Below are 15752 nucleotides of genomic sequence, written 5' to 3' on the forward strand. Positions count from 1 at the left end.
CCTTTAAACTTTTACTGTCAGTGCTGGGAATAGGACATTCACTGTTTCGTATAAATCTAAAGCAAGTTGGTGTATTTTTTGAGGGAAATAAAACATCTTTTGTTAAAAGGAGTATCTATATTTTCACTGTTAGCCAAAGAAAATACTTATCTTCAAAACAGTTAGAAGGGGGAGGGGGGGGGAGGAGAAAATACAAGGTTTTCCTTTTAAATTTGAAAAACGTAGCTAATTTTTGTTTAAGCTGTTTTCTTAGTGTCATCCAGTATAAAACCAGCTAATATTCCTGACATGCAGTTATGTTATTTCATGATAAGAAAAGAATTCCTGGGCTTTGCAAAAGTGTTAAATGGAGGAAGGGGGGTTTCTTCAGACAGGCTATCTCTGAGTTTCACAAAGCGATAGTTTTTGTCTTATAAAAGCATGCTAATGAACATTTTATCGCAGTAGATAACAGCTTCAAATAACAAGGGAGAACGTGGGGGTATTTAGCGTACTCCTTCACGCAGTTACACATTTCTTTTGAAATGTTCTTGGATGTGACATCCTCCCTTTATAAAGCTTAACAGCTGGGGGAGGGGAGAGGGATGGAGGGAGGTGGAGGGCTCTTGTTTTAAAATCTTGGTATGATATGATTGGTTCAGGAAGAATTTGTGTTATGACATAGCTGTAGAACAGCTTCTGATTGGTCCATCCGAGAGGCATGATTTGCTCCCAAGGCTCCCCTCCCTGAACAGTTCTCAGTCGGGGGACAGGGGAAAGGCCGGGGGAAGCAGGACCAGGGTCAAGAGCTGCATCGTTGGAACCATCCAGGGACATGAACGGAGACTCTACCTCAGCCCTGGGGGTTATATGGACCAGGTGAGGGGAGGGGAGGGCAGAACCTGCCAACTACAGGGGCATGTACCCTGCTGCTTGGAAACCCCCATCCTGGTTGGGCCAGGTGCAGAGACACCCAGTGGGAAATTGTCAGGTCACAGCCGCACCCACAATGGGGGAAAGGTTTCCTTTCTGCTCTGTTGCCTAAACAAACTGGCTGGGGACAGTGGCTAATGATGCCCCCGCAATGTAGCTGACACTGCTTCCCAATACCCCTGGCTGAGGATGTGGTTAACATTGCTCCCCCTCCAGCTACCAGTGTAAGGAAACCTCTGGACTATTCTGCACCTAGATTCCCAGACACATAGACTTCAAAGCAAGGAGGGACAATGCTGACCTTCCAGACTTACCCACCTGGACACCCCAGAGCCAGAACCCACCCAGTGTCTCTGCCCTCCAGCCCGGCACTGCAGGCAGAGCTAGGGCAGATCTCTAGAGAGCTGACATCTGGAGACCCTTCCTGGTGGGGAGAGCTCCAAGAAGAGCAATCTCCTGAGGGTACTGGAGGCAAAGAGGGGACTCAGCCCCCATCTATAGGCACCTCCATGGGGTGGGGGTTTCTGAGAGCAGAGGGTTCTTCAACCTCACTGTTAGGGGGCTTATTCCTTCACCCACTTACTTCCCTGGTCCTTCTCGCATGAACAGAGAGCAACAATACCCGAAGTCCAAAGGTGCAAACAATTCAATGTTTATTGGGGTGAACTTCCAGCAAGCATGATTCCAGTTTCCTTCCTTAGTTTCCCCCTTCCCAGCTCTGACACCACAGAATCTTATCTGTGGCCCTGTTCCCATTCCTACCCTTAGCCAAACATGATTCCAATTTCCCCCCCGCCCCCATTCCCTGTTCCCATTTCCCTCTTTAGCTAAACATGATTCCCATTCCCCCACCACACACACACTTCCTGATTGACTGCAGACTATATAGTAAAACTTGAGTTCTGCTTAGCTATACCTTAACCAATCATTTTCCTGAAATTTAACTAACCAATCCTAACATATTGTAACATGATTATGTAACCAATTATATCCCACCACCTTAATTAGTTTACACCCAGCAAAATTAATTATACAGCAGACAGGAACAATCACAGAACCAGACAGAGATTATACAGACAAACAATAGGAAAATGGGGACTACAGTGATACAACAAACACAGAAATGAGGATTTCACATCCTAGCTATTGCTAAGTGAGTTCTTGCCAGACAGGATGCTATCAAACTAAGTTTCCTTTTACATCTTCGAGGCACGTCCCTTTCTCTGGAGGTGACAGGCACTATCAGGACAGGATTGTATCCTAACAGCCCAATAGCACCTTCTTTCAATGTGACTAGTTTGGAATGTGAGGAGGTGACCGGTCGCTTCCCAGTTTATGGTTGCCTCTGTTACTTAGCCAAAGGCCTTAGCCTAAGCACAGGGCCTCAGACTGTCACAGTAAGAGAAGGCCCTTACACTGGCAGACAGTGATTTTGATTCTTTCTTTTATACCTCTGTAACTAGCTAAGTGATAAGAATACACCTAAATTCTTAGAGTCTAGGCCTTTACAGACAGTCCTGAATATCTATATCCTCACACTCACTGGCCAAGGCAGGACAAGACCCAACAGCCAGGAGCTGGAGTCAGAAAAGGGTCTGGCTGGGACTAAAATGTGCAAACATTAAACATGGAGCCATGGGAACAACTGACCTGGGGCCGTGGTGGAGGCAGGAGTCGCTGGGTGGGTTCTGGCTCTGGGATGTCCTGGGGGCCAGGTTTGACTGTCACCATAGTCCCTCCTAGTCTTGCAATTGATGGGTCTGAGTATCTCAGTGCAGAAAAGCCCAGGGGTGTTTCTTACACCTGTAGTACGGAGGAGATAGGGTTAATCACATCTGCAGCCAGGCCTGGTGGACACCAGAGCAAGGAAGAAACCTTTCTCCTGCTCCAAGGGGCCCAGTGTCCAAGGGGTGAGGGGGAATGGGGTCTGTGGGAAGCAGGGCCTTCACCCGGTAGCGGAGTTGTGGGCTGCAATGAGGGTCTTCCTGCTGATCCTGCTGGGGCCAAGCACCTGTAGCAAACCCTGCAGCCTCTCCTGAGTGTGACCAGGGCTGGATTTCCCATTAAGCACAGTAGGCATGTGTCATAAACATACAGCTAAGGGTAGCATAAAATCCCTCCTTTACCTGTAAAGGGTTAAGAAGCTCAGATAACCTGGTTGGCATTTGACCAAAAGGCCCAATAAGGGGAGAAGATACTTTCAAATCTGTGGGGAGAAGGTTTTTGCTTTGTCTCTTTGTGTGTGTTCTCTCATAGAGAAAGAGAGAGATCGAGCAAGTAATCTAGCTCCTATTGAATGATACATGTAAACTTACAGAAATAGTAAGTAATAGCAAGGAAATGTGTTAGAGTATCTTTTGTTTTAGCTTGTGAATTTTCCCTGTGCTAAGAGGGAAGTTTATCACTGTTTTTTGTAACTTTAAAGTTTTGCCTAGAGGGGAATCCTATGTGTTTTCAACCTGATTACCCTGTAAAATTATCTTCCATTCTCATTTTACGGAGGTGCTTCTTTACTTTTCTTTTCTTTATAATAAAGTTCTGTTTTTAAGAATCTGATTGGTTTTTAGTGTCCTAAAAAACCCAAGGGTCTGGTCTGTGCTCACCTGGTTTACCTATTTGGTTGGTAGATTATTCTCAAGCCTCCCCGGGAAAGGGGGTGAAGGGGTTTGGGGGGATATTTTAGGGAAACGGGAACTCCAAATGGTCCTTTGCCTGAATCTTTGTCTAACTCGCTTGGTGGTGGCAGCAGTACCCATCCAAGGAAAAGGAAGGATTTGTGCCTTGGGGAAGTTTTTAACCTAAGGTGGTAGGAATAAGCTTAGGGGGTGTCATGCATGTGGGTTCCCACATCTGTACCCCAGAGTTCAGAGTGGGGAGGGAACCCTGACAGGTGCCTGGGGTGCCAGCATTCTAGGGGCACCTAAAAATTCAAATTTTGCTGCTCCCAGGTCTGGCTGGGGGCAGAGGTGGGGCTGAGGGGAAGACGGCTACATGCAGACTTCGCTCAGCCCGGCAGACAGAGTCATTTCCCAGTGAAGCCGCTGAGTGCTTGAGAGAGGGTCTCTGGGGCAGATTGTGGGGGGTCTCTGAGCAGTGAGGGGTGCTGGGCACTGGGGAGTCTGTGTGGGGCACTGGGAAGTTGTGGTGGGCCTGTGCGATGGATGCTGGGCAGTGGAGGGTCTGTGGGTGGAGGGGCTCTAGATGGTGGGGTGCTTAAAAGATAAAAGTGGTGGGTGAACCTCCACTGCCTGCAGCGGTGTGTGTGGGGAGTTCCAAACCCCTGCTTCTAGGGGTGGCAAATCCAACCCTGAATACAGCTGGGGCTCTCAGACCAGCCCAAGGTATTGTGTGACGCAGCCCCCAGAGGCGCCTTTGGGTCCCTTCTGCCAGTCTATGCCCCAGACAGGGAGGCCAGCTGCAGAGCTAAGGCACAGGGCTGGGACACAAGAAATCTGGGACCAGTTCCCAGATCTGCCCAGGATTTTTGTGGACAGAGATTTCCATGGAACTGCTGATGAGCATCCAAATCCCTTAGGCAGGTTTACAAACAATCTCCCTGGGCCTCAGTTTCCCCATCAGTACAATGTGAAGCATGATTCTGCCTAGGTCTGGACACTATTTGCCAACTTTCCCAACTGGACTGATTGCTGCAAATGGCATCCAGTTGGGAAAATTGGCAACCCTAAGCAAAGGCCAGAGAATTGCTCCACAGTTATTTCTAGAGAAGATCTGTTCAATCAACATCCAACTTTGATTCAAAAATAGCCAGCGATGGCCCATGACTCTTGGTAAATTGTTCCAATGGTTAATTACTCCCACTGTTAAAAATGTTACACAATATTGCCAGTCTGGATTTGTCTGGCTTACTCTAAGGCAGGTTTTCTAAACTTGAATCATTCTTGTGGCTCTTCTCTGATCCCTCTCCATTTTTTCAGCATCCTACTTGAACTGTGGATACCACAACTGGACATGGCATCCCAGCAGCAGTTGCATCAGTGCCACATAGAGAGATAAAATAACCTCTCAGCTCCTACTCGAGATTCCCCTCTTTGTACATCCCAAGATCACATTAGCTCTTTTGGCCCAGTATCCCACAGGGAGCTCACATTCAGCTGATTAGTTACCAAGAACTCAAATCCTTTTTCCAAGTCCTGGCTTCCCAAGATAGAGTCCACCAACTTCTAAGTATAGATGGCAAACTTTACTCCTACATGTATATTTGACGGGTTTCCTTCCCGCCTGGGGTGACACCTGGAATTGGGGTACCACTGAGCCCCTCTGACCCTCCAGCCTGGGCTCTCTCATATACCGTACTGAAGTGACCAGCCTGCCAAGCTCTCTCCAGGCTCCATCCTGCACTTTCACCAGCACATGTACAGGTAGGGACATGCACATCTGCAGTTATATGCAGTTGCTCTGACCAGCTATTGCACGGGAAGGCTCCAGCTAGGGAACATCCCAGCTAAACAAGCACACACCCCCTCTGGAATGTAAAGCCAAAATTATGCCATCTTGCACTGCACAGGGAACTGTACAGTGTAAGCTCATGAAATTTGCCCCCTCCCTCAATGTGGAGAGGAATATAGAACAGCTTTCTGCCCCTGTTGTATGGTTCCCACACACTGGTTTTAGACAAAGCAAAAACAAGTTTATTAACTACAAAAGATAGACTTTAAATGAATATAAGGGCTAGCAAGCAGATCAAAGCAGATTATCTAGTAAAGAAACAAAAAACTAAGCTTAATATACTGCATAGATCATCTATGAATATCAAATTCTCACCCTAAGTGATTATACAAGCAGGCTGCAAATCCTTAAGGGGCCAGCTGCACTTACTTACAGCTTGGAATCCCCAGGTGTTCCATTAATAGGCTAAAAATCCTTTTAGCTTGGGTCCAGCACTTCCCCCAGTTCAGTCTTTGTTCCTCAGGTGTTTCCAGGAGTCTTTTTGGGTGGGGAGTCAGTGAAGAACCACAATGATGTCAATCCTCTGCCTTATATACTTATATATTGCCTTATTTTGCATATGGCGGGAACCCTTTGTCTCAAAGCTTGGTTCCCACACCAGTCAGTGGAAAAATCCTGACATCACAAGATGAAGTCCGGCATCAGGTGACCTGGTCACATGTCCCTGTAATGTCACAGCAGAGAATTGCTCGCAGACTCTCTGTTGCATCTTCTGGAAGGCTCCCCAGGTGGGAAGTAGGTTTCGTTTTAAGCTTATTGTTTCTTCCTAATGCTTATTAACCTGAAGGGGCCTTCCCAACCAGCCATCTAGACTGAGAGCCTTTTGCCTTGTGGGCATTACTCAGGTGTAACTACATGTGAGATACAGATTCATAGTCAGTATTCATAACTTCAGATACAGAAATGATACACGCATACAAATAGGATAATCATATTCAGCAAATCATAACTTTTCCATTGACACCTCACATGCCTTATCTTGCATAAAATACATCATAACTATGTTATAATCATATCATAATAATATCTCTATGAAGAATGAGGGGTGTCGTGTCACTGTATACATTTCCGTTTACCCGTATTTAAACACATTATTTGCTTGTGCCCAGTTTATCACAGGATCAAGATGTCTCTGTATCAGGGATCTGTCCTCTTTATTATTTACCACTCCCCCAATTTTTGTGTCATCTGCAAACTTTATCAATGAGGATTTTATGTTGTACTCCAAGCCATTGACCTGGTCTCCCAGGTCTATGGGGCTGCAGAGCTTTAATGGCCCCCACTTCCAGAGAAGGGGGACCAATCTCCCTGGGCACAATCTGGCTAAAGGAGTTAAGAGGGGGTTAAACTAATAGTCAAAGGGGTAGGTAAAAAGAGGAAAGTAATGAGCTCCCAGCACAAAATTGAGAACAAAATTAATCAAGGAACCCAAGGACGCAATGAGAAAAAATTCTTGACTTTCCTGTACCTCAATATAAGGATCCTTTTGAACAAACATGAGGAATTGGAACTGCTCATCTATGACCATGATTTGGTCTAGTTCATATGACTAGAACCTGGTGAGATGATTCCCATGACTGGACGGTCAAAATCAATGCTTATAACCTATTCCGGAAGGATGAAGTGGACAAAAGGGGAGAGGCACTCTATGTTGAAACTGATACCACCTGTTTCTAAGTCACTGATACCTTGGAAGAAAATGATCCTGAATGCTTATGGCTCAATGTCCTAGCTGATAAAGCACAAGAGGGCATATTAGTTGGTGTGTGATACAGAGAAGATGGGCGAGGATGAATGGTTCCTCCTGCACTTATCTATAACATGTATTAAAAAAACTACTTCTTCGTAGGAGACTTTAATTGGAGTGCATTTTCTGGAGAGTATGTACTGCCAGCACTAAAACGTCCTCAGAATTAATAAGTATTATAGATGGTGATTTCCTAACTCAAAAATTGTTGCCCATGAGGGAATTTTGTCCTGGCCCTTGTCATGCCAAATAAAGAGGAATTGAGAGCAGTTCTGCGGAAAAGGACCTGGGGTGACAGTGGACGAGAAGCTGGATATGAGTCAGCAGTGTGCCCTTGTTGCCAAGAAGGCCAATGGCATTTTGGGATGTATAAGTAGGGGCATAGCGAGCAGATCGAGGGACTTGATCGTCCCCCTCTATTCGACATTGGTGAGGCCTCATCTGGAGTACTGTGTCCAGTTTTGGGCCCCACACTACAAGAAGGATGTGGATAAATTGGAGAGAGTCCAGCGAAGGGCAACAAAAATGTTTAGGGGTCTGGAACACATGACTTATGAGGAGAGGCTGAGGGAACTGGGATTGTTTAGTCTGCAGAAGAGAAGAATGAGGGGGGATTTGATAGCTGCTTTCAACTACCTGAGAGGTGGTTCCAGAGAAGATGGTTCTAGACTATTCTCAGTGGTAGAAGAGTACAGGACAAGGAGTAATGGTCTCAAGTTGCAGTAGGGGAGGTTTAGGTTGGATATTAGGAAAAACTTTTTCACTAGGAGGGTGGTGAAACACTGGAATGCGTTACCTAGGGAGGTGGTAGAATCTCCTTCCTTAGAAGTTTTTAAGGTCAGGCTTGACAAAGCCCTGGCTGGGATGATTTAATTGGGGATTGGTTCTGCTTTGAGCAGGGGGTTGGACTAGATGACCTCCTGAGGTCCCTTCCAACCCTGAGATTCTATGATTCTGTGATTCTATGATCGCAGAACTAGAAATTAATGATACCTTAGGTACGGATGATCACGGCTTGATCACATTTATAATGTGCAATCAGAGCAAAGTCCAGCCCAATGACAGGAATGCGTGGTGCTTTTAAAGGGCCAATTTCCTAAAGCTGAAAATAATTATGAGCCAAATCGGCCATAGGAATTTAACCAGAAAGATGTCATGGTTAATTGGGAATTTATTCCTGAGGGAATTCTTCATATCTGTGATGTGTCCCACGTAATTTCCCACACCTCACCCCAGCAGAAAACATATTTCCACCGAAGAAGTGCTTCAGATCCACCTTCTGCCTACCAGGGCCTCTGTGGCTTCAGAAACCCAGCAGCAGGAATGCAGCTGGCTGGTCTGTTGCCACAGTGGCCTTTTGTGGGCAAACGACAGAACTGCAGCGCTTCTGTTGCTCTATGTATTTTCTGTGTGGGGGGAACGTTCCATGTTAATATGTCTAGCAAGGAATTCACTTGCTGAAAAAATAAAAAGACCAGAATCTTTTTTTTTTTTTTGGTCTGTATTTTTAAAGACCTCCTGGCTGACAGATATTTTGAAATAAATTACCAAAATAATTGAAATTGGCATGATTATATTGCTTTATTTTGACAAATAAAATATACAAAATTTTGCAGAATTTTAAAATATGGTGTGCCGAAATTTTAATTTTTGGCACTTTTTTTTCTGGCACAGAATTTCCCTATGAATAGGAATTGTTGCAGAAGACTTCACTCGATGCCTAGAAAGACACAATCAAGGAAAGAGTCTGTGTTGGTTAAAAAATTGTCCAGTGGCTTCCTTTTATTTACTTCCTTCAGCATCCAAGCCCACAGTACTTTTTTGCAGGCAGCATTTCCCATCAACAAGAAGTCCATTCAAAAATCCTTTTTAATGTGAAGGCCCGTGATAGCCCACCTGATTCTGATAGTCCTTCCGGATGTGTGGGGTGTGGGGTGGAGGGAAAATTCCAATGCTTGGGTTCTCATGTTCAGAGCAAACATTTTGGTGTTATAAATCAAAGTGTGCATATTTCCTTATGGAATGTGTTGGAACACAGACATTGAATGTGAGATAGATGCAGGGAGGTACTTCTGAGCATTTCATAGAGTCTGAACAGTAAATGCTTTCTTGTAAGACTCATCTCTATTTTGGATGAAACAAACACACAGGTGAAAAGTCTGGTCTCCAGCTATGGGTTTGTTAGTTCTCAGTTAATGCCAGCTGCCTGGGTCCGTCTGTGTCACATGGTGTGGTCCACCACTGGCTAGCTGTGTGGGGAGAGGGAGGGGGATGACAGCTCACTCCTGCATGAATGGGCCATCCCCAAGCCATGAGATTCCCTGGATGGTCACCCCAAGACCATTAACCGTAGGTGTCAGGGTAAGGATGTTAGCCATCTATACACACAGCTTACAGTGAGCATGAGACTTGACAAGTTTCCAGCTATCAGTAAAGCCCTCACATCCACTAAAGCCCAGGGAAGTGGTGTCTTAGGTGTAGTGAGTTTGTCTGGTCTGAGACCGGAGTGGCTTGTGAAGGACAGTAAACACTTTGCTTGTTGGCACCAATGGGGTCACAGAGGGCTGGGAGCCAGGAGTCCCTAAGTTCCCTGTAAGCTGCGCAGCCATGCAGCCATCTATTTAGCGCTGCGCAGGTGCTCAAGGAACCTGCCTGGGGACATGCCGCAGCCAGGGGAGAGCCGCCTCTCCCCGGGCGCCAACCTAGCTGGTCCTCCAACATGCCATGGGTGGGGGAGGGGTGGCTGTAACCCAGCCCCGCCCTGGACCTGCCACTGATGGGGTGGCCCTCCCCTGGCTGCAACACTGCCGCGACCCGAACCCAGCCGAGGCCAGGGCGCCCTTACCCTGGCCTGAACTCAGCCGCGGCCAGGGCAGCCCGGAGCTACTGCGGCCGGGGCACCAGGATCTGCGACCCTCCCCTTGTTCCAACCCAGCCCCAGCTGGAACCTGCCAGGTCCGGGAGAGGGGCGCCTTTCCTGCAGCCCCCGCCCTGGACCTGCCATGGTGGAGGGAGGTGCCTCTCCCCCCCAGGTGCTTCTGTAAAGAGAGAGCTGGGGGGAGTCCTCTCTCCTTGCGTTAGCCACAGAGCACCGTCCTTCACCCCAAACCGCTCATCCCCAGCCCCACCCCAGAGCCGGCACCCCCAGTCAGAGCCCTCACACCCATGCACCCCAACCCTCTGCCTCAGGCCTGAGCCCCCTCCCACACTCAGAACCCCCCCACCCCGCCACATGAATGTTGTTATGTGCACCAGTCTGAAGGTGATGTGTCACACAGGGTCGTGTCACACCTCACCTCCACACTGGTCCACATAAGAAAATTTATTCCTCAGAGGAGTGGGAAAAATGAGAGGGAACACTGGTGCCGGCCCCAGAACACCTGGGTTCTAGCCCTGGCTCTGTGAGGGGAGTGGGGTCTAATATTTAGAGAAGGGGAAGAGGAGGGGGTTGGGAGCAAAGTCTCCCGTGCCCCATCCCTGGCTCTGGGAGGGTTGTGGAGTCTAGCAGTTAGAGTGGGGGAAGGGTAGATGGCTGGGAGCCAGGACACCTGGGTTATATCGCTGGCTCTGCTGTGTCACTTCCCCTCTGGTGCTGCAGTCGTCGCTTCCAGCTGTACAACATCACAGATGCTGCCACATCCTCTTCACGAGGTCACAGACTCCCAAAAGGGTGGTGGGGGGTTGCCAGAAATGGCTGGTCTGCCCAGACCCACCCAGCTCACAGCTGGGCCAATATGAGAAAGATCCACATTCCTACCAGACACTGAGATCAGTCGCTGTCACTCGTAGCCCCCATAGCAGAGACACGGGCAAGGAGCTGAGCAAGGATGGAGCCAAGTGAGTTTGAGCCCCAGATCTACCCAGCGCTGTCTTCTCCATCCAGTGGTGCATCATCCATCCAGCTGAGCAGGGACCCAGCCATGCAGGATCCAGCCAGCTGTACAGGATCACCGGCTCACGCACAGCGTGTCCTTCCTCCCAGCCCGTGTAGTTGGCTGTGGTTGGAAATTGAGATGCCTGAGCTCTGCATTTAGATGAGTGTGTGGGTGACACTGAGGTTTCCTGCCCCCCCGATACCCCCAAGCTGAGTCTATAAAGCCTGCAGGCCTGAGGCAGATTCACCATCCCTGCACTGACTCCAAACATGCAGGCCCAGATCTTGCTCCTGCTCCCCATGGCCTTTCTCCTGCCCCCCAGGGCCTGGGCTGGTAAGTACAGCTGGGATTAGGGCCCCTGGGTCATTCGGGTGAATGGGGGGGTCTCAGGGATTGGGGTCAGTGGTGGTATCTAGGGGGTCTGTGACAATCTGTACCCATATGGTCACTACTTTTACAGGACTATGATATATTTTATGCAAAGAGTGCCTTGTGAATTATCATCTGAAAACTCATAATTTGCTGATCATTATTGTTCTGGTAAAATATTTGTGGCATGTAAAGTTGTCATAAATATTAAGGGAAGGGTAATATCATGTTTTTGTGTCTTTTTGTAACTTAAGGTTTTGCCTAGAGGGATTCTCTATGTTTTGAATCTGATTACCCTGTAAAGTATTTACCATCCTGATTTTACAGAGGTGATTCTTTTACTTTTTCTTTAATTAAAATTCTTCTTTTAAGAACCTGATTGATTTTTCATTGTTCTTAAGATCCAAGGGTTTGGGTCTGTGTTCACCTGTACCAATTGGTGAGGATTATTATCAAGCCTTCCCCAAGAAAGGGGGTGTAGGGCTTGGGGGGATATTTTGGGGGAAGACGTCTCCAAGTGGTCTCTTTCCCTGTTCTTTGTTTAAAAAGCTTTGTGGTGGCAGCATACTGTTCAAGGACAAGGCAAAGTTTGTACCTTGGGGAAGTTTTTAACCTAAGCTAGTAAGAATAAGCTTAGGGGGTCTTTCATGCAGGTCCCCACATCTGTACCCTAGAGTTCAGAGTGGGGAAGGAACCTTGACATTATAAGATTTTATTGCATGGTATTACTCAGACATGTTTCAAGTCTGGGGAGCAGCCACAAACCACTTCCCTGGAGACAAACAGCTAGCTGATGCCTCAGCCAGGTGTCAGTGTAATCAAATGGATCATCACCTGCTTAAGCGGCTAGTCTTGGGCAGGAAAGATGTGGGTGAAAAATTTACATCTCGACACAGAAACAGCTCAGTGTTACTGTCTGCTCAGACTTTCTGTCTTCTCAATCCCAGCGGGAGATGGTTTTTGAAAAAGAGAAAGACCTATAAGAAGGAGAGCAGACTCCTCCCCCCAGTGACCTCTCCCTTTCTCTCTAACCACTGCACTCACAACACCAGAAGTACAAAGGAAGCAGCATAGGGGACAGAAACTGACTGAAAGCGACTCAGTCAGTAAGATTGCAGAAACATGTGATGAGCCAGACCTCACAAGGCATGCTTTGTACAGAATGTATCGACATCCTGTAATGGGTTTAACACAGGGGTACAGAATGTCAGGGGATCAGGGCATGTTGTCTCACCCAGCACTGTTATCGATCAGTGTCACCCATCACCTGCATAAGGAAGAGCTTGGGAAGGGCAAAAACAGCGACAACAGCACCAAGCAGTTCAGCACCGAGCAACAGACCCTATGTCCCATTCCTCGCCCAGTCCCCTTCTGGGGGCTCTCTGGCCTAATCTGGGGTGATGTTGGCCCCCAAAGCTGTGAACTCAAGGCAGGGCAATTACTGCCGCATTCTTGGTGCGTTTGTCACCCATTGTCCATCCAGCGACATCAGAGATTTAGATTCTCCTGTCAACCCCAGGGGGTGTCCAGTGTGGGGGAAAGCTGAGCAGGGGGCAGGGTTCCAGGCCCAGGGATCCCCCAGGGAGAGCATCACAGGGGTTGGGTTGAGGCTGTGGGGGCTCCCCTTCGGGATGGGGAGCTCGGTCCCAGACCAGCCCAGGGAGATGATGGGGTTCTTTAGATGAACCTGGTCTCCCCCTGCAGGTGAGATCATTGGAGGAAAAAATGCCAAGCCCCACTCCAGACCCTACATGGCCTATCTGGATATACAACGCAGAAACAAGCTTATCAACTGCGGAGGGTTCCTGGTGGCGGAGAACTTCGTGCTGACGGCCGCTCACTGCCAGGGAGAGTAAGCACCTCTGTGCTGGGGATGTCGGGGCAGGTCGGGCGTTAGTGGGTGATGGGGGAGCTGGGAGCTCTGGCGCTGTCCTACGTTGCAGGGAAGGAGCAGTTAATAGGACAGTCTAGGAGAGCAAAGCCGAGGGGTCTGATCTGCTCAGGGGGAGGCAGCGTGTCTCTAGGGGCCTCTGCAAACCATGGTCGAGATCCAACACTGGGTAAGTCAATGGGGCTACTGCCAGTGACACCAGCTGGGGTCTGGCCTATTGCCCAGATCGGGGCAGGGAGGGGTTCATTGCCCCAGGACAGCTCTGCAGGGCTCTGCGCTCGGGGGAGCAGGGCTTAGGCCCCTGTCTGGATCTAGTCAGGGATTGTTCTTTGGGGTGCAGGGGAGATGAGCCCTGGAGAACAATGGGGAATGAAGCAGCTCAGGGGGACAGCACAAGGGGCTGGGGGAGACACTTTGTGCTGCTGCCCTTGAGGGGAAAGGCCACTTGTGCCATTTCCCACCCCCAGCCCCCCCGGCCCCTCACACCTCTCCGAGCTAGCCAGTCCCCAGCCCTGGGGTGGGATCTGCATTGGCAAGGTGTACAATGGTGTATACATTTTTGCAGACCAGAAACCGAGTCCATGATCACAGCCTGAGAGCCCCAGGGTGCCCTGCCCCATCCATATCATTATTCATGAATCAGACCCACATGTGCCCACCCCCCACCTCATGTACACTCCTGCAACGGATGTCCCATGGGTTGTGCTTGGCTTTTTCAGCAAGATCACTGTCAAGCTGGGAGCGCATAATATTAGTAAACAGGAACGGAGCCAGCAAGAGATCCCTGTGTGTCGCCAGATCCTCCACCCACAATACGACAGTGAGACCACTAACAATGACATCATGCTGTTGCAGGTACCACCCCCATTCCATCACCTTGCACCTAGTGACCTCACACTGCTGCAGGTACCGCCCCCATCCCATCACCCCTGCCTAGTGACATCACACTGCTGCAGACACCGCCCCCAGCCCATCACCCTGTCCCCTTTGACCACATGGTCAACGGGTTTTGCTGGGAACAGGGTGTGTCTGGGTGTCCATGAGTGTGACCCTCACATTGATGTTCATCATTCTTGTCGCTCAGCTGGCAGAGACAGTGAAGCTGAATAAATGGGTGAAAACCATCCCCCTGCCACGCACCAACAAGAGAGAGAAGCCAGGGACCAAATGCAGTGTCGCCGGCTGGGGCTGCACCAGCAAACAGAGTGAATCAGCCCCAGCCACCACACTCCAGGAGGCAAATTTGAAGGTGCTGGAGGATGACGTGTGTCTGAAAAATCCCGATGTGACCTACTATGACTATGACGCTTCCACCATGATGTGTGTGGGAGATCCGAAGAAGGGCAAAGCCTCTTTTAGGGTAAATCTCCTTCTGGCTTCAAGCTCCCTTGATAAATCGTTATTATGAATGAGGCTTTTGATGTTGCAGTTGGGCCTATGAGAGACCAATAGGAGATCAGGCTCCACTGTGCTTGGTGCTGTACAAATTAATGGGCAAAGAACTGGTCTTGTCTCAGGGGAAGGCAGAGACCTGCTGGACAGGGGAGTGGATGTGGTGTTTAGACCAGCTGGGTCGTGGGGTGCCAGAAGAGCTGGGTGGACATTGTGGGGTGACACTGGGACCAGCTGAACCAGGGGGTGTCACTGAGCTGCACATCAGTAGGAAATGACTCACTGAGCTGTTCTCCATCTATGGCTTGTTTAATTTTGCAGGGTGACTCTGGGGGCCCCCTGGTGTGTGGGAAAAGAGCCCAGGGCATCGTTTCATGGGGATCCCAAAACAGCGCCTCCCCTGGAGTATACACAAGAGTCTCCACCTTCATCTCCTGGATAAAGGAGACGATGAGGACGCTGGAGCCCCGAGCCGAGCCGGGAATCGCTGCACGGGCCAGAGCTGCACCACTTCTGTCCTTTTGAGAGGCCCAGATGTAGGGCCTGCTTTGCAGAGGGGCAGAGCCCCCCTAGGCTGAGCCCCCTCCCCCAGCTTTTGTTACCATCAGGCAGCTCCCCCCCCCCCCGCGTCATGAGTGTCAAGGTAGGGAGCTTAGGGGAGTTAGGAGCCAGGTTTGAGGCCAGCTCCCATCAGCTTCCTTGGAAATCCCAACCCTTAGACTACCTCTTTGCTGGGGAAACAGGTGGGTTATTTCCTCCCAGGTAACAGACTTGAGCTGAACCCTGGGGAGGACCCAGTGGTTGGTAGCTCTCATCCGTGTCAGCTGGTCAAGTGACGGTTTATGGGAGATCCTCGTCGTTACCTTGACCTATTAACTCCTGTTGGAACTGCAGCCTGCCCTTTCCTCAATGGGCCTTTCCCAGGGGTTTGTTCCCCCTGGGTGGCCACCTGCTGTTCCAAACACACCTGTTCCCGGCGCCAGCAATGCCAGTGGGAAAGGAACTCAGCAACGGCGACGCTGAACTGACCGCAGATCAAACATTAGTGCTGATCCTCCCCTTCTCACTTCCTCTGCCCTGCCGCGCTGCCTGCTGCATT

The 15752-nt window shown here is 49.3% G+C and overlaps 1 protein-coding gene across 2 annotated transcripts; it reads left to right on the forward strand.

Moving 5' to 3' along the window:
• Positions 1 to 11264: 11264 nt before the first annotated feature.
• Positions 11265 to 15752, forward strand: LOC140897069 (granzyme B-like). Of its 2 annotated transcripts, none has more exons than XM_073309346.1 (5): positions 11265 to 11334; positions 13075 to 13222; positions 13981 to 14167; positions 14346 to 14621; positions 14975 to 15752. In XM_073309346.1, the coding sequence occupies exons 1-5, from the start codon at positions 11271 to 11273 to the stop codon at positions 15176 to 15178; spliced, it is 879 nt and encodes a 292-aa protein (XP_073165447.1). In that variant the 5' UTR covers positions 11265 to 11270; the 3' UTR covers positions 15179 to 15752. The 2 variants fall into 2 exon arrangements, with proteins under 2 accessions (XP_073165447.1, XP_073165448.1); XM_073309347.1 differs by having other exon boundaries at positions 13981 to 14116.

This window comes from Lepidochelys kempii, chromosome 13 (assembly GCF_965140265.1).
Source record: "Lepidochelys kempii isolate rLepKem1 chromosome 13, rLepKem1.hap2, whole genome shotgun sequence".
Classification (NCBI taxonomy): Eukaryota; Metazoa; Chordata; order Testudines; family Cheloniidae; genus Lepidochelys; species Lepidochelys kempii.